The following is an 18,803-nucleotide window of genomic DNA, read 5'->3' as shown; positions in this document are numbered from 1 at the left end:
TGTTTGAAGAGTTCTAGTTGGATCGGGACTCTGATCCTGATTTCAATTTTGAGATAAATCTTTCAGAAATCTTTCAATCTACCAAAACTATTACACTTTTATCAAAGAATTTCAAAATTCTGAGATTTTATCTCAGAGTCCTGATCAAATCAGGACTCTACCCCAGAGTCCTGATCAAATCAGGACTCTACCCCAGAGTCCTGATCGAAGTGGGATTCTATCCAAAATTGGTTTTTATACTTCATTTTCACTGGTTTTCAATGGCTTTGCCCAAATTTCATCATTTGCTTATCAGAAAACCAAAATTCTTATAGTTCTGATCGAATCAAAACTCTTTCTCAGAGTCCTAATCAGATCAGGACTCTGAACCGAAACTTCAATTTCATCCTGTTTTCACTTGTTTTTCAAAATCCTCTCATTTGATTTCTCAGAAAATCCAAAAATCTGAAAGTCCTAGTTCAATCAAGACTCTGTCCTCAGAGTCTCAGTTGAATCAGAACTCTGTTTTATTTCAATATTCGTTATTGCTTTCATTGTTTTCACAAGTTCTTTCATTTGTTTTTCAGAAAAATACCAAAAAAAAAGATCTAGAGTTTCAGTCCGATTAGGACTCTGTCCCAGAGTTCTAATCCAGTCAGGAGTCTGTTTTTACTTTCATTTTTATTTATTTCTATTTGTTTTCAAAAATTAGGTCATTTTGCAGAGTCCAGTTGATTCAGGACTCTATTTTAGAGTTCGGTCGAGTTAGGAGTCTAACCCTGACTGTGTTTTTTTGACTTATTTCATCAAATTTTGATAAAATCTTTCGAAAATTCATCCATTTGAATTCTAAAAATCCAAAATCTCAGAGTCCTAAGAGTTCAGGACTCTAACCCGGAGTTCCAGTTCGATTAGAACTCTATTTTTAAAAATCTTGAATTTCAATTATTAATTTTAACCCCTTTTCAAAGCTGTTTTCAGTGTTTATTTCAAAATTCTTCAAAACTCGATGTGGGCCCACTCAGTTGGCACCATATCCAGAGGAGTTCTGACTAGGTTAGAACCCTATGCCATTTCAAAAATTCTAATTTTAAGTTTACTTTTGAAAATCTTTTGAAAACTCCTTTAATTTTAGGTTTTAAAATCGCTTTTTGAAAAACTCAAGTAGGGCCCACTCAGGGTGGCGCCATATTCGAGTAAGTCAGGGCTAGACTAGGGTTAGTTAGTGTCTTGGTTAGCGTTAGAAGTTTAGAAGAGTCAAAACCATTTTGAAAACTCATTTTGAAGTTTAGTTTTTAAAACTAGTGTTTTTAAATGTTTTTAAAAAACCAAATGTGGAAGATGCCAAGTGGCATCACATTTGGACTTTCTAGGGTTTAATTAGGGATTAATTAGAGTCCCACCTAGGCTATAATTCTCCAAAAAATCGTTGCCTTTAGTGGATTTATTAAAAAGAGTCCTAAAAAAATGAAAAAACTCTTAATTAACCCTAATTAAGTGACTTTTTGAAAAACTATAAAAAGGGACCTAAAGGGGGGCCAAGGGAGAGTCTTTTTCTCTCAAATTTTCGTGGCCTCTCTCTCCTCTCCAGCACCTCCACTTTCCTCCATTGCAGCTGCAGCCCCAAGGTGAGTTATTTAATATTATTTTATTATTTTTATTAGTTTTTTATGATTTTTCAATAGATTTCACCATGGAAACTCTTGTGTTCATGGATTTAACCATGGATTTCATCCAAGAACCCCAAAATCGACCCAAGAAGATGATCTAACTCAGTTTGAGGGTGATTTCAAGGATTCTAATCCATTAGAATCGTTTATTAAATTATTTTTTATATTCTTAACCAATAAAACATGTGATTTACCCTTTTAATGGGTTAAATCCATGCTTTTAAAGGTAACATCAAATTCCAGCCATTGATTCCCTAAGTTTTATTTATTCATGTATTTGTTTATGCTGATTACACGTTTTCCAGCATAAAAATAATTTTTATTTGCTGTTTTATGATTTGTTTTATTGTTTTCATTAGTTAATGCATATTTTCTCAAGTTTCTTAGATTTCTGTGTGTTTTTTAGTTTAGAACAGAAAAGAGCATGCTGTTTCAGATTTAAATCCTTGTTGTTTATTTCTGATTTTTTTATATGTGATGCATGCATATGTGGTTGAACTACTGTAAAAAAATCAGAGATTTTGGACTTCGGGAACCCTGTCAAAAAAATCAGATATCAGGTCGGGTTTTTAAAACTTTAAAATCGGTGTTAAAATCAGGAGGGTGACTTGATATGATGATATTTTTCTCATCCGATATCCGATTTGAGATCCGTAAAGTGCCATGGATTCATATTGATTTGATCTATCTACTTTAAAATTTTGAGAATTTTTTATTGCCGTTTAGTATTTTTCCTTTTTCAGAGAATCTGTTTTTAAATTTAAAACTCATTAGGGTTTACCAAAACCCTAATCAGACTTGTGTTAGTCATAAATCCCAAACCACAGATCCGATTCATGATCTGTAAAATGTGAGTATTATTATTTTTTTGTGTACTGTTCACCACTAAAATTTCAGAGATTTTTGTTTAGGATTTCTATTTATGTCTGTATTTGCAATCTGAAGTAGCCGTTTTAATCCCTGTTAAAAGTGATATATTTTAGCTCAGATTGCCGGAAGGGTTTCTCCCTAACCGGAGATGCTTTTTCCGATCTGTAAATTGGAAAATCTCTGTTTTTCTTCTTAGTTAGTCTCTGTAAAATTTCATAAATTTCCATAGAGATTTGACCCCTGGTTTAGGTCTTGGATTGAAACTGGTTGGTGAATTAGGTCAAAAATAGCATATGTTTAGGGTTAGATGCAATTTTCGGGTTAATTTAATGTCAAAAAAATATTTTTATAATTCTAATTCAAAATTAGGGTTATAACAAGTGCAGGTACCAATTTTGAGGATTTTTGGAATCTGATTGATGGCTGAATTAAGCAAATTGCAAAACAGGGTTCTTGAAAGATCCAAAAACACTGCCAAAATCACAGTTTTTGTGATATTCTTGGATTTTCGTGCATAAGCATATATTTTTAGGGTTTTATCATGTTCATAATCATATTATGATACTTTAGGTTAAATTTGATGTTCATTTGATTTCATTTAGTGCATAAAACCTAAGTTTTACCAAAATATTTTCTAAAAACCCTGATTCCAAGGCCATAGTCTTGCTATCGGGGGCAATTTGGTCATTTGACCTCAATTTCGAAATCCCTAACCTTAGTTTTCATGTGTTTAAGTATGTCATATCATATTTTAGCCTAGTTTATTTTCATTTGAATTTTAAAACTTGCATTTTATAAAATATCTTTCTGAAAACCCTAATTTCAAGGCCATAGTCTTGTTATTAGGGGTATTTTGGTCATTTTGACCCCAATTTCGAAATTTCATATCTTATCTTCCTTATTTATTCAATTTTATTTCATACTTTATCATTTTGATTTAATGGAATCATGGAAAAAAGGCTTATATCTAGTAAAATCCAGCAATTTCCAGATATTGCTGGATAAATCTAGAAAAGCCAACATATTTTCATTAACCAAGTTTTCTAGTTTTGCAGGTACATTGAAGACTTTATTTTTCATGTATTTAAATTTCAATAGTGATGTAATTTGTAATTAAACTTTGGAATAAGAATTTACATTTCCTGCTTAGCTTAGGTTGCATTGCATATAGTTTATTTTTATAATTTTAATGTGTGATGGATGATGATTCATGCATATTTTTACAAATTCACCATGGTCTACACGAATGGCACATACACTAGCTTCTATGAAGTTTATAAACTTGGTGGAATTTGTATTTATGGCCATAGTCAGAATACGAATGATACTCAGATTTATAATCTTCACATTAGCCACATTCAGCCTACACTCTTAGGCTAACTTCAAAAATGCACTGCATTTCTCAAAAATACAAAAAGTATTTCTCAATTCCTCAAATCCATATTCATTCATTTTATGCATTTGCTAATTCCAATTCAAATCTCAATTCAAAGAAGTTCATTTCCTCAAAATCTCCCAAGTCTTATAGCAAAATCGATTTTCATAAAAGCATTGAATTTCAAAGAATATTTCAAGTGTTTCTCAAGTTCATAAACTCAATTTTCCAAAGTTATGCAGTCAATTTCAAAGTTTGAAGTTAGAATTTTTCTAAGTCTTATTCAAAAGAATATGGATTTGCCAATGATATTTCAAGTATTTCCCAAGTTCCAAATTCAAATTTTCTAAGTTAGAATTTCAATTTCAAAGTTTGAATTCAGAGAAACCAAGTTTCTCAGAATCGATTTTCACCAAATGTCAAGGATTCCTCAAAATCGATTTTTATTTCTCTCAGAAGTACATTTCAAATCCCAATTCACGATTTTCCAAGATTTACATTTTCTAAATATTTCAAAGCAAACATCATGTTTTCAAAATGTGCATTTTCTGAAAATTCATAGCACATGCCTGATTCTATGTGCATTTAGAAATTAGAATATGATTTAGACAAGTTGAATAGAGTAGAGCATAAGATTGATCCTTGGTTCAATTACCCCTGTTAAAGGTGGCAGGAACGGTTGAACCCCGTACCGACAGGCGAGTCCCATTCTTCGGAATTTTCCCGCATTTTAAAAATGGAGGCGAGTTATTTTCAAAATTTTTTTCAAAGGTCAGTTTGACTCGCAAAAAGTTAAAAATTTTGCGATGATAACAATTATGTACATGCGAAAATTGTGGTGGTAATGCAATTCGATAGGCTACTTCACCAATCCTTTCTAAAATCTCAAACGGCCCGATAAACCTTGGACTTAACTTCCCTTTCTTTCTGAATCTGAATATACTTTTTGTTGGGGAGACCTTTACAAATACATGGTCTCCAACACTAAAGCTGAGCTCTCTTCGCCTTTGATCTGCGTAACTTTTTTGTCGGCTCTGTGCTGCAAATAACCTTTTCCTTACCAACTGCACTTGGTCTGTATAGTGTTGTAATACCAAGGGATTTTCTATTTTACTGTCGCCCAATTCAGTCCAACAAGCAGGTGACCTACAAGGTCTGCCATACAATGCTTCGAACGGTGACATTCCTATGCTAGCATGATAACTGTTGTTATATGCAAATTCTGCCAATTTAATGTGCTTGTCCCAATCTCCTTTTCCCTCAAGGGCGCATGCTCTCAACATATCTTCCAGAGTTTGAATGGTTCTTTTAAATTGTCCATCTGTTTGCGGGTGAAATGCAGTGCTCAATTTCAATTTTGTACCCAAAGCCCTTTGCAAGTGCTCCCAAAACCGTGAAGTGAACCTCGGATCTCGGTCTGAGATAATAGATTTCGGCACTCCATGGAGTCACACCACCTCTTCAATATACAAATACGCCAAACTTGCCAGTGTTTGGGTCATCCTTATAGGGAGAAAGTGTGATGACTTGGTCAACCAATCGACTACTACCCATATTGCATCATGTTGACGTTTAGTGCGAGGCAGACCCACCACAAAGTCCATGGTGATATCTTCCCATTTCCACAGTGGAATATCTATTCTTTGCAAAAGGCCTCCCGGCCTTTGGTGTTCTGCCTTCACCAGTTGGCATACTAAACACTTTGCGACATACTCTGCTACCTCTCTTTTCATGCCGGACCACCAAAAATTCCTCTTGATATTCTGATACATCTTCGTACTTCCTGGATGTATAGTGAACTTAGTCTTATGGGCTTCATCTAGAAGATACCTCTTAGTTTCTTCGTCAGTCGGGACCCATAATCTCTGGTTGAACCAGATAGAACCATCATCATCTTGCAAATAAGGAGAGTCCTTCTTCCTATATTCTTCTACCATCTTGGCATGTTTCAGATCTTGCTTTTGCTTTGCGATGATTCTGTCCAATAATTCATCTTGGATCAATGCGGTCATAGTCACTTTTCCTTCAATGTTTTGGAACGGCTCCCATTGAGCTACTTTTTCCATCAGTTTTCAAGTTTGCATTAAAATTCTGCAAGCTTTAGCCTTTCTGCTCAGAGCATCCGCCACAACATTTGCTTTTCCCGGGTGGTAGGAAATATTAAATTCATAGTCTTTCAAATACTCTAGCCACCTTCTTTGTCGTATGTTGAGCTCTTTTTGTGAAAATAGATATTTCAAGGACTTATGGTCTATGAAGACCTCAAACTCTCCTCCATACAAATAATGCCTCCATAACTTTAGAGCAAATACTATTGCACCCAATTCTAGATCATGGGTCGGATAATTCTGTTCATGCAGTTTTAGTTGCCTTGATACATAAGCGACTACCTTTCCGTTTTGCATCAACATTGCACCATAACCAGTTCCCGATGTATCTGTGTATACCTCAAATCCTTTTGTCCTAGAAGGGAGTGTTAATATTGGTGTTGGTGTGAGTTTCTCCTTTAGTGTCTGAAAACTTTTCTGACATTCTTCACTCCAGACGAATTTAACTCCTTTTCTTAGCAACTTTGTCATGGGTAAGGCTATTGGGGAGAAGTCTTGAATAAATCTTCTATAGTAGCCAGCTAACCCCAAAAAGCTTCGGATCTCAGACACAGTAGTAGGTTGCTTCCATTGTTGTACAACCTCTACCTTGCTAGGGTCTACTGCCACACCATCCTTCGATATAGTGTGACCTAGAAAGCTCACTTGACTCAGCCAGAAGTCGCACTTGGAGAATTTGGCATACAATTGATTCTTTCTCAACTTTTGCATAACCATTCTCAGGTGCTCCTTATGTTCTTCCTCATTCTTAGAATACACTAGTATGTCATCTATAAACACTATGACGAACCAATCTAAATAATCAATAAATATGCTGTTCATTAAATCCATAAATGCAGCAGGTGCATTCGTTAGTCCAAATGGCATCACACGAAATTCATAATGGCCATATCTAGTACGGAAGGTTGTCGTCTGAATATCATCTTCTTTTACTAACAACTGGTGATATCTTGATCTCAAATCAATCTTTGAGAACACCTTAGCTTCTTTGAGTTGATCGAATAGATCTTCGATCCTCAGAAGTGGATACTTGTTTTTAATCGTTACTTGGTTGAGCGTTCTATAATCTATGCAAAGGCACATAGACCCATCTTTCTTCTTCACAAATAATACATGCGCTCCCCAAGGCGACACACTTGGTCGTATGAAGCCTTTGTCTAAAAGATCCTGAATTTGTTTCTTTAGCTCTTCCAATTCAGCTGGTGCCATACGGTAAGGTGCCTTGGATATTGGTATTGTTCTGGGTAACACTTCTATTATAAACTCTACTTCTCTCTTCGGAGGTAATCCATGTAGATCTTCTGGAAATACCTCAGAAAACTCTCTCACCACTTCTATTTTACTCAAGTCGACCTCCTTATCAAAAGTCGCACCAACACTAACTAAGAATGCGGTACAACCACTTTTTATATATTTTTCTGCCTTGACAAACACTTCAATGATCTTCATTCTATAATATAAAATATACAAAAAATATATTTATTACTAATAAACAAGTTGAGCTAAGACAAACAATAGTTGTTCATGCTTGAGCATGCCGAGCCTATTTCACGAGCTCTTTACGAACCAAACATCAACTGATCCGCAAGAAGCTCATTTGATTTTGCAGCCCTACTCTTTGTCCACCCAAATCGACCTGATGTAGCATATAAAGTTCAGCACCTCCATGTCGGTATTGTTCGCTAACTGAAAAGCTTGCAAGTACAAGAAACTTATCTGATGCAGACGAAGATGGCCCCATTAGTTTAACCATCCCTACTCATCCTCCTCGCTTGTATACTCATCTTCCTTCACTTGTATGCTCGTTCTCCTTACCGGTATCTGCACCATTCAGCATTCTGCCTCAGTTGAAATAAGGTTTGAGCACACAATACCTCAAGTATGCAGACTAGCCTTGATAAAGACTAGCCATGAAATAAGGTTTGGCACTTTTTTTCGAGGACATGGGATCTCACATGACTTTGGTGCAAAAACTTAAAACAAAATATAGATGGAAGGTCCCTATCTGAAATTTTCCTGTTCAATTTTCATATGCAATGACTTGACCAACCTATTAGTGGACTATCATTCATAGGTGGGACATGGACAACTCCAGCACTTCAATAGTGATAGGTGACAAAGAGGATTAATGGCAACTAGGGTTGGAAAACTAGACAAGCTACTTATGGATCGGCTTGTTTATGCTTGTAAAGAGCTTGTTCAAACTCATGAAATTAGCTTCACAAGCCAAACTTGAACAAATGAGCATTGAGCTTGGTTCAACTTCTTTTTTTTCTTTTTTCTTTTTGAAAGACAAGCTGGAGTTAGGCAGACCCTATCAAATTTTATTACTATTAATTTTAATCATTTCAGTAAATCCTATACACCCCCTCAGTTTGAGGTGATCTTTCTAAGACTTTTGGATAGGGACAAGAGAAGAACAAAATAAGGGCAAGACTAGAACTCTGAGAATTTCCAAGCTATGGGGTCGGTTCCTATTATATAAAAATCTTGGACGGGATATGAATCTAGCATTTTCTGGGTAGGAATCCAACCCATATGAATCTGTGTTTATCTTCATGGGAGATAAAGCTCATCCATAGAAAGTCCTGCTTAGGATAGAAGTTGCTTCAAGAGCAATCCTTCTCAGAATGGGCAAGAAGAGTTTTGGTTCAACTAAGACACGCCTCTTCCTGGGGCTTATTCGAAGAATCTGTTGAATGAACGACATTGAGAATTGTTGTTCCATAGTGAGAGAACAAACATGAGTGTCATACCAAGGTAGGATGGCAAGTTGGTATGCCATCACAAGGCAGGATGACACTCTGGTGTGTTGTCCCAGGGTAGGACGACAAACCAAATTGCCATCCCATAAGAAAAAAGGGAATTTATTGTCCTAGTGCGCCACACCCATCGATGTCGATGGAGAGGAGAGGTGAGGCGCTCCAAAGAGAAGGTCAACACCTTGAGCCCTTGGAAGGCTGGCAGAGGGGGTGAAGGTAGAGGGAGTTGATCTCATAGCCCTTGGGCCTCAAGGGTGAAATGCTATTGTTATGCATTGAAAGGGCGAGTTGTGTTCATTGTGCATCATCAAAGGAGGGTCAGGGCTTCTGGCATCCTGAGCAGCGTGTGGTGGTGGAGACCGCAACCACCATTATCAACAAATCATGGCCATAGGGTTTTTCCATCCAAGGGTTGAAGATCGAAAACCCTATTGAACCATCTTCATGGTTGTTGCTATTGTTGTTCCTCAATGGATCTATGGGACTTGCATTCAACTCTATCGCTAGGATTCTGGTTGCTCAACCCACCACCATTGTGGATGTCGATCACCGATGACTTGATATCGTCCTGCAGCAACGCCCATCGAGTCCCAGATTAAATTTCAGATTCTTTACATAAATGACCTTTTTAAAATGAAAATTTATGGAATTTGGCTTTTTATATCCAAACTCAGCACCAGATGCAATTCTGGGTTGAGATATGCCACGTTAGGAGGCTTAATCAGGTTTGGGTGCTTCACATCCCTCAACATAATGCATATTGCATTTGATTTCATTAACAAGTGAAGATCTTGGCTTAATATGAGAGAGAGAGAGAGAGAGAGAGAGAGAGAGAGAGAGAGAGAGAGAGAGAGAGAGAGAGAGAGAGAGAGAGCTAAGTGTTTATGCATTATAAATGTAATTTCAAAACATAAAAACATTTTGTCAAATTATATGTTTATGCGTTATAAATGTGATTTCAAAACACACAAAAAATGTATTTTGTCAAATTACATGACCTGTCTTGCACTGGATGGGAAAGGGCACTTGTCTAGGGCTGGTAAATGAGCTGATCAAACCGAATAGAGGGTGTGAGCTGAACCGAGCTCAACTTGAACTCATGAAAAGCACGAGCTAAACGAGACAAACACAAGCAAGTTTATTTACAAAAAAAACTGTATCTTTTAAAAGTTAAAAACAATAAAATTTAGATCCTAAGCCAACTGCGCCAAGCTCAAACTAACTCATTTACAAAAAAAAGTTAAACCATGCTGCGAAGTGCTGGTATTGTTCCCCCATTCTGTCTCGGTTGAAATAAAGTTTGATCTTACAATACCACGTGGTCACAGGAGAACCTGAATCCGCTGGTGCATCATATTCATCAAGTGGCCAATGATACTCCCAACGAAAACTTCCCCACAACAGGAGGCCCCGATCGATTGACACATGAATCGTCCTGTGGCCATTTCTTCGTATCTCATCATTCCCTTCAAGTAGGACCACGTCAGGTAGACTCCCAATCCAACTGACCAGACTCTCGTACAAAGAGCCAAGTTGACAAGTGCATTCAGAGATCAAACGACCATCTACCACCTCTTCAACGTGGACAACCATCCCCTGCAGTTCTTCAAAGCTCCCTCTCGTTTCCAAGTAAAGGCACCAACCATTAGCGATGCGTTCGTTGAACCGTCTGGAAAGGGGAAAAGAGAGCCGTGCATTGCTGGATCCCTCAACACTCATCAGACTTGCAGAAATAGAAAACGAACGCATGCTTTCAAAGTCGGCCTCCTGAGCAGAGATGTGAGCATGACTCAGTAAACAAATCTAATGGACATGGATCAGGCCGAAATGACACTTACCGATTTATTGAAAAAAACAATTCCTTTGTGTTTCATTCATTTCTTACTCCATTTCTTTCATTTTTTGATTGCTTATATTTTTTTTTAATATTTTTTTAAAAGATCAAAAACAGATTCAAAAGTATTGGATCCGATTTAGTTCAAGCCAACTTTCAAAATCATTTTGAAAAACTATTCAGTTCAGAAACCGATTATGAAATCAAATTATTTGTTTTAAGCTTCAACACAAAAGTGAAGTTTCGAGTGAAAACAAATACAGATGCATTTTACCAAACAAAGGAAAAGACCTTACCATAATTCTGTCCCTTAAAGAATCAGAAAGTCGACTACAACCTCTCAGATCCAATTCCTTCAGGCGATTCAAGCTTTCAAGGCCACCTATTTCAACAAGCTTCTCGCAGCCCCTTAAATCCAATCTTTCTAGCTGTTTGAGTTTCGAAAGATCGGCGATGGTTTCCAAAGCATAGCAGTGTGGTGCCAGAAGTATGACCAGGGAAGGGGGAAGCTGAGGTAGAGATTGAAGTTTACTACATCCTGTGAGAAACAGACTGTACAAGTTGTTCAAACTCTCAAGGCCACGAACTTCGACAAGCTTCTTGCAGCCCTTTAAATCCAATTCATACAACTTCAAGTTTGAAACATCCAATATGATATCGATAGCAGGGCAATCCGATGCCAAAAGTTTGACTAGAGAAGGGGGAAGTTTAGGGAGAGCAGATTGAAGGCTGCTGCATCCTTCGAGAATCAATTCTTCCAAGCAATCCAAACTTTCAAGGCCACGAACATCGACAAGCTTCTTGCAGCGCTTTAAATCCAATATACTTAACTTCTTCAAGTTTGAAACATCTAAGATGATATCCAAAGCAAGGCAACCCGATGCCAAAAGTTTGACTAGAGAAGGGGGAAGTTGAGGGAGAGATTGAAGGCTGCTACATCCTGTGATAACCAATTCTTCCAAGCAACCCAAACTTTCAAAGCCACGAACATCGACAAGCTTATCACAGCCTCCTAAATCCAATCTACGCATCTCCTTCAAGTTTGAAACATCTGATATCATTATCAAAGAAGTGCAACCAGATGCATCAAGCTCACGCAGGGAAGGAGGAAGTTGCGGGAGTTTGAGATGAAAGAAACTAGAAGCCGCTACAGTCAGCTCAGGATTGTAACTAATGGATGAAGGCAGGATTTTGAGCTTATCACACCCATTCAAGGACAATATTTCAATATTTTTTAAGGACCCAATGGATTCAGGCACCTCTTGAATGGCTGTTCCGTCTAAATGAAGAAACCTTAGATTCTCTAAATTGCCGATTGAATCGGGCAAAGCCACAAGTGAGCGACAGCCATTAGCAAGTAGTTCTTCCATATTGGTCAAACGCCCAATGGATTCAGGTATTCTCTCTATATTAGTAGTATTCATTCTGAGGTTTCTCAAAGATTTCAAGCTTCCAATCCATTCTGGGAGCTCTGTAAGTGAACCACACCCATCTAAAGAGAGTAAACTGAGGCTCTCTAGGTGTGACATGGAATCGAGAAGAGCTATAATTATTTTTGTAAAATCTAAGGTGAGTTGCTTCAATGATTTCAGATCCCCCAACTGTTTTGGCAAAATTGAAAAAGCATAGCAGTGCGCAAGGTCAAGTCTTTCAAGAGAACTCAACTGACAAACACTGGCAGGTAGCTCCTCTAGTTTCTCGCAAACTCTCATACTCAAGCATGCCAAACTCTTGAGATGCCCAATAGATTCATGAACCTTGGTCAATTCACGACATTCATCAAATATCAATTTCTTTAGCTGGGGCATGCTAGTAAAATCAGGAGTAATTGTGAGCTGCCCGCAGTGATTTAGATCAAGGACTCTCAATTTGTCAAAGACCTGCAAATAATTAATCTTTTATAAGAAGAGTGTCCATCAAAAGTAAAAGTAGTGTGACTAATCTCGCTCTCAAGAAAACCCAAGCTAGGAAAATCTTGCAATGAACTAAAAAGATTTTGTTTTTTTTTAAGAAAAATCTCCATAATATATCACCATATATAAAAATACATAAATATATATAAACAAATAAATCTATAAATAATAATACAAATTATAATAATTTTATTCTCTCTCATTGATTCACAATCATCACCACATTTTTGAAAAATATGGCGATAGATTGTGATATTTCTGATCAAAATTAAGTTGTACCATAACAAATGCAATATTTTCCAAATATCACCTGTTTTAAAAATAATGTGTTTTAACAAAATGCTAATACTATTGAAACACTTCTTGAGATCCTCCAGAGAAAAATGTGCTTTTTCAAAAATATCACAAGATTTTCCCTCACTCATATTTTCCTGAGAATGATAATTGTGATTATGCTCAAAAATAAAAAATAAAACTTGGCATTTTGAAACTATCACACTTTTAGGATGGTATTTGCTTTTTAAAATGTAACGACATAATCATAATATTTTGAAAATATTGGGATACTTATTTGATAGAATGAACAAAAAAGAAAAGCACCCAGCGCTTGCTTACCTTGAGCCCACATCCTTGTTGGTTCCAGACTTTGGTTATATTGCTGCCAGGTAATTCGATGACAACAGTTTTCTGAAGATGAAAATTGCATGGCAGTGACTCCAAGGGACAACCTTTCCATTGCAACCATTTGATTTGCTTCGGCAACTGCTCATATTCACCTTCAAATGTGGCGCCACTCACATGAAGAAGTCTAAGTTTAGACATGTTTTTAAAAGAGTCTGTGGTCAAACATCTCTTTTCGTCCCATGGATAGACAATGCCTTCAACATTCCTTGTTCCCTATGAGAAAGAGAGAGACCAACATATTATGGAAAACAAAATTTAATTTGAGACGGGTTATAATCTGACCCAACTCTCTCTCTCTCTCTCTCTCTCTCTCTCTCTCTCTCTCTATATATATATATATATATATATATATATATATATATATATATATATATATATATATATATATCAATGTGTAATAAAAACAAGCACGCCCTAAAATAGCCTTTTGATGATATCATTCTCAATGTGAAACAAAATATTAAACATGCTTTATAGATCACTAGATAAGAGCGCTGAGGAGACATGTCCGTGGTGAGTACAGTCACAGCCTTGGAGAATGTTTTGTTGACAGAGTTCATGCCCTCATAATGAAAAACTAATCCTTTGGCCCAAGCAAACAAGAGAAATCCTTTGAAAAAAAAAATCTCAATATTCCTCAAAACTGAACCATCTAAATCAACAACTTTAAAGCTAAAATTAAGCGGCGAATCCAACTTTAAAGCTAAAATTAAGTTTGCACGGAAAACAGTAAGCCAAAGAATTAACAAACATTATAGTTCAACAACTTGCAAGAAAATAATCTCTGCAGTTGCACACAAGAGACAGCCGTGACCACGCTTAACCAAGGTACTTTTTCCATTGACTTCCCTTGCATGCACCAACATATTGGTATGAACTTGGTTAAATATGGTGCCTATAATACAAATGTGGCTGAAAACATGGTTGAACCCAAGGTTGCAAGATTAGGAAGTAGAAGCGGGAAACGATATGAGATGCGAACGCGAGATGCAGGGCATTAAGCAAAGTATTAATTTGAAAGAGAAACAAGAATAAAAAATGAAGTAATATGATAATTGAATATGAATCAAACAAGAAGCAAACAAAAACTCAAATAAAATTTAATTATTCTTATATTTTATGAATTTTCAGTAAAAGAATTAATTTTTTTGTTAAAATCTAACAATGATGGTAAACACATGGAAAGTGAGTGAAAGCATGAGAGGAAGCACATTGAAAACATGAAAAGAAATGTACAAAAAAACATATAGAAAGTATGAATAATGTGTGTGAGAAGCATAGAAGAAGCGTGGAAGAATCGAGATTCTCATGAAGAATCTGAAGCGAGAAGTATCATGCTTCCGAAGCGAGTTTCTGGGATGCATGATTCCCGTCTACTTAAGAAGCTTTCGGTAACTCTGGTTGAACTAGAACCAAGTCCAACTTCACCAAGTGAGATGAATTGATTCAGCTCACCTCTAAGGTCAGTTGTCCCAACCCTTTAGAGTACTATAATGAGATCAAATTGGTACAAATTTGACTCAAGTCTTAAAACATTGGTGACAAAATTACAAAGTCGATTCATTGAGTTTTGACATCCTAAATTTGGGGCTTAATTGGATGATGCAGAGATGGACAAAACCTAAATCAGGCAATAGATTCAAGAAGTGAGATCTTACTTCAGGATATTCCAATGCCTCACAGATATCGCTTTCCTCCCACAGTCGGCTTCGCTTGCCCGGATCTTTGGGGTACTTGTCCTTAACAATCTGTTTACCCATATCTCGAATTTGATCGTGCATTTCAAACCGACCCTCCTCATCGAACTTAATAAGAGACCTGTGTGCTAAGACATTAAGGGATGTCGTTGGGTGATATTTACAATCTCGCCACATGTGCATCGCATATTCTTTATCACCGTACCCGATAAAGAAACAAGCAATGTCCAAAAATATCTCCTTCGCTCCTTCATCCAGTCCATCAAAGCTTACCTTCAAGCTTTCATGTATTCCCTTTTCCTGGCGGTCCTTTAATTTATCCAACATCTCCTTCCATTCTTCTAGAGATATTAAATAAAAAAAGAGTGGCCCATATACTTCAAGTGCCAAGGGCAGTCCACCAGCAACCGATACAACTTCTTGAGAAAGTTGTGCATATTCTTCCATAGGTTCTTTGCTCCCAAATGCATGACAGCTGAAAAGTTGAAGTGACTGCTCAGAATCCAGCACTTTCAGATCATACATCTCATCCCCATTCACTCTCCAGCCACCCAGCAAGCGTTTGTCTCTTGTTGTAATCACAATCCTGCTTTGGTTAAAAAACCAGTCTTTGGAACCAGCTAATGCACGAAGCTGCTTCGCATCATTAATATCATCAAGAATAAGAAGCACAGGGGTGCTTTTGCATTTAATTCGTTCTTTGATCATGCTAATGCCATCATCAATATCATTTACTTTGGTGTCGTCACCAGAAATGGCATCCAAGAGCTCCTTTTGCACAGAGGTGATTTCTTTGTCCTTGATGTTGGGGATGAAGATGCGCACTTCAAATTTAGAAGAGATCTTGTCAAAGATGGCCTTTGCTAGGGTCGTCTTTCCGACTCCTCCCATGCCGCAGATTCCAACCATCCGAACATCATTAGCTTGAAGATCTAACTTGTTAATCATATCTTTCAAAGGTTTATCCAGCCCAATAGTGAACTTAGCCACATCAAACAAAGGTCGATCCAATGCCTTTTTGATCCTCTTAACAATAATTTGGATAAGCTTTGCTTCATGCCTGGCATAAGGGGAACAACAAAAAAAACCAATTGTTACACGGACAAGCAAATTCATATGGTAACAATTTTAAAAATGATCTCACTCCTTTTTTCTGATTGGAGAACATGATCTCGCTCCTACAAATAAGCACTTTCACCAATAAAAGGGCATCAATTGATGATGCGATATCGATTAGAAAAGAAAAACGAATGCACCAGTTAAAAACTAAAGTTGTTAAGAACGATTCACGAATTAAATTGTTTTTCAGAAAGGTTCATAAAATCAGTCTGAATCGAATCAAATTGCATTTACTTCGATTAATTCTTTTTTAAAAATTGATCTTTATTACAAATTCAAAATATAGAAAGATAAAAACAAAATCAGAATAACTCCAAAATCTTTTATTGAAGAAGTATTAAAAGTACAAAAACGAAGAAAAAGATGGCTCATAGGGTTGAAAAAACTGTGAAGAAAATGATGGCACCTATATATTGGCGTTTGAGAAATATATAAAAAATTTCAAAAATTAATTCACAATAAAATTAAGACATTTTAGATATAGCTCAAAATTTGAAAATGCTGTGAAACTATTGAAAATCATCAATTGGGAACCAGTCATGCCGTTGCTAAGGAGGTTCTTTTATGCCAGGTAGAGTGACTTTATCAGCTTGTAGACCTTCTCATAGGTAGACTGACGAATCCTTAGGAACATGTACATTTCTTTTTCCAAATAAATGTTTAGGACATTTCATTGTTGTGACTAAGGCTAAGATCACGATAATAAAGACTATTTCTTGAGCATTGGATTTTTCTTGTGAGCTTGGCAGCACTGTAGAGAGAGAGAGAGAGAGAGAGACAGAGAGAGAGAGAGAGAGAGTACCCATTTGTGTCAGTCCTCAGATTGTAACCGGAAACTTCCCCTGTTACTCTCAACGCCTCCCTCCACTTTTGCACCTCCCCTTGACCCAACTTCTTATTTTTTTGATGGCGTTTGAATGATGATTCAAATGGCCCACTTTGATGCCGAACATCGGTTGGCTCTACATCAAAGAACACGGGAACAGTTGTCTTCCCGCACTCTATGGCCTTGGCAATCTCCTTCAAGCACCACTCTGAATCGGAGTAGCCCTTTGAGAAGATGGGCACAAAGATCTTAGATCTATTGATGTACCCAAATAATTCATCCACCCTCTGACCCTTCAACAACTTCTCATCATCGATGAAGGTGCAAACACCCTTGTCTCTTAAGGCTTCATAGAGATGGCCAGTGAAACCCTTGCGGGTGTCTTCCCCTCTGAAATTGAGAAACACTTCGAACTCTGTTCCACCATCTTTTGGTGACGATGGTGAGGATGCGGAAGATGAAGTGTCCTTTGCTTCGCCATCTTGAGGGACTTCCCTTTCGGAGTTTCGTCTTCTAATTGTTAATATCAGAGAAAAGAGTGCCACAGCAGAAACGACTATGGTGGTGAATGCAGAAGGCATCTTCATTTTGCTAGTGGGTTGGTCTAGAATGGTGAGGAATCGATGCAAACAACAGCTAGTGTGGGAGGAAGATTTGTGAATTGGGATCACTTTAATATGATGGAATTCATCCTACAATAGAATCTATCCAAACAACAGCTAAGATCGACTGGTCCTATGTGCTCTAATGCATCAGTTGGATGGTCATGATTGACACAGGATCCTGGGGTGATTGGTTCCTCTTACCTTACCCCTGTAGGAGGGTGTGAATACATTTATATTTTCACTTTGTTTCATTTGTAAATTAGCGGCCGCACATACCAACCATGGTTGAAAATGAGTTTGGGTTCGATTGGATTGGAACTTGACTAAGAGCTAACTCATTTTTAAATTACACTCAAACAGAGTATCCACTTGCCAATAGGGATCAGATTCGGAATTGTCTAGCGAAATGCTCTCAGATTTGGTTCAACACTCAAACATTTTATTCTCCACTTTGGTTTGGATCTTGCAAGGATGCGGTAAAATTCATCCCTCCTTACCCATCACCTTTATTAGTAAAGTATAATCTTGTGATATTTAAAAAAAAAATTACAAAACATCTGTGGTAAACATTAGTTTATTTTCAAGATACCACTAACACGAGTTAGTGGGCATTAAGTTTTGTCTAGCAAACACGTGGGTGGTGCTAAGGGTCTCATTTACCATAGACCAATAAATTAAAGATTCCAAGTTTTGGGGCATAATGTCCAATGCTTGCCAGAAGGTCATTGGGGTTGTAAACCTAGCATCTTTAATTTGTTGGTTTATCTTAAATGGCACCCTTGGTCTGTCAGCACCATGTTGCACAAAGCTGATTTGTCATTATGCTTGAAAAGCAAACTTGGTTTATCTTAAGCTATAGATTGATCTAACATAGGGCTGTCATTGGATCAAGTTTGTATGGGTTACCCGACCCAACCTGAACATGAATTTCTGTCTATAGACATAAAAAGTACCAACTCTAATAATATTCTGGTTGACCCAAACCTGACCGAGCAATATGCAGGCTGGTTTGGGTTATGACATTTGCCGACACCTGCCCAACCTAGCTTTTTCGCCGGAAACCTGACCTTACCGGACCTGAGTGTTTATATGTATTTTTAGGTAAAGTAAACTTCTAAAATATACAGGTCTGGGTTTGGAATTTTAATTTTGTGACCCAACAAAACCTGAACCAGAACCTAAACCTGACAATTTGTTATTTCGGAGGTTTTGGGTACACCCTGATGGGTCTGGTACCTGCTATTGACAGCCTAATTCAACATGGACAATTTGATAGAAATTTAGGCCATGTTTTATCAATGGAAAGCATGATATTCAGATGTTAAAATTTTGTTTTTATAGATGTTGACTTTGAATTGCCG

The 18,803-nt window shown here is 37.1% G+C and overlaps 2 protein-coding genes across 2 annotated transcripts; both read right to left on the bottom strand.

Annotated features, from left to right (window-relative positions):
* Positions 1-9,882: 9,882 nt before the first annotated feature.
* On the bottom strand, positions 9,883-13,404 carry LOC149832196 (uncharacterized). The gene is made up of 3 exons (XM_090012383.1): positions 13,127-13,404; positions 10,895-12,478; positions 9,883-10,531 (listed from the first exon to the last, which is right to left on the bottom strand). The coding sequence occupies exons 1-3, from the start codon at positions 13,331-13,333 to the stop codon at positions 9,992-9,994; spliced, it is 2,331 nt and encodes a 776-aa protein (XP_089868509.1). The 5' UTR covers positions 13,334-13,404; the 3' UTR covers positions 9,883-9,991.
* Positions 13,405-14,739: 1,335 nt separating this feature from the next.
* LOC149832195 (TMV resistance protein N-like) lies at positions 14,740-17,651 on the bottom strand. Its single transcript, XM_090012382.1, has 2 exons — positions 16,814-17,651; positions 14,740-15,952 (listed from the first exon to the last, which is right to left on the bottom strand). Exons 1-2 carry the CDS (start codon positions 17,422-17,424, stop codon positions 14,743-14,745), a joined length of 1,821 nt encoding a protein of 606 aa, XP_089868508.1. The 5' UTR covers positions 17,425-17,651; the 3' UTR covers positions 14,740-14,742.
* Positions 17,652-18,803: the final 1,152 nt, after the last annotated feature.

This window comes from Nuphar pumila, chromosome 7 (genome assembly GCF_984573655.1).
Source record: "Nuphar pumila chromosome 7, dmNupPumi1.hap1.1, whole genome shotgun sequence".
Lineage (NCBI taxonomy): Eukaryota > Viridiplantae > Streptophyta > Magnoliopsida > Nymphaeales > Nymphaeaceae > Nuphar > Nuphar pumila.
Note: the sequence above shows the minus strand (reverse complement) of the source record. Positions and strands in the feature narration are given on the sequence as shown.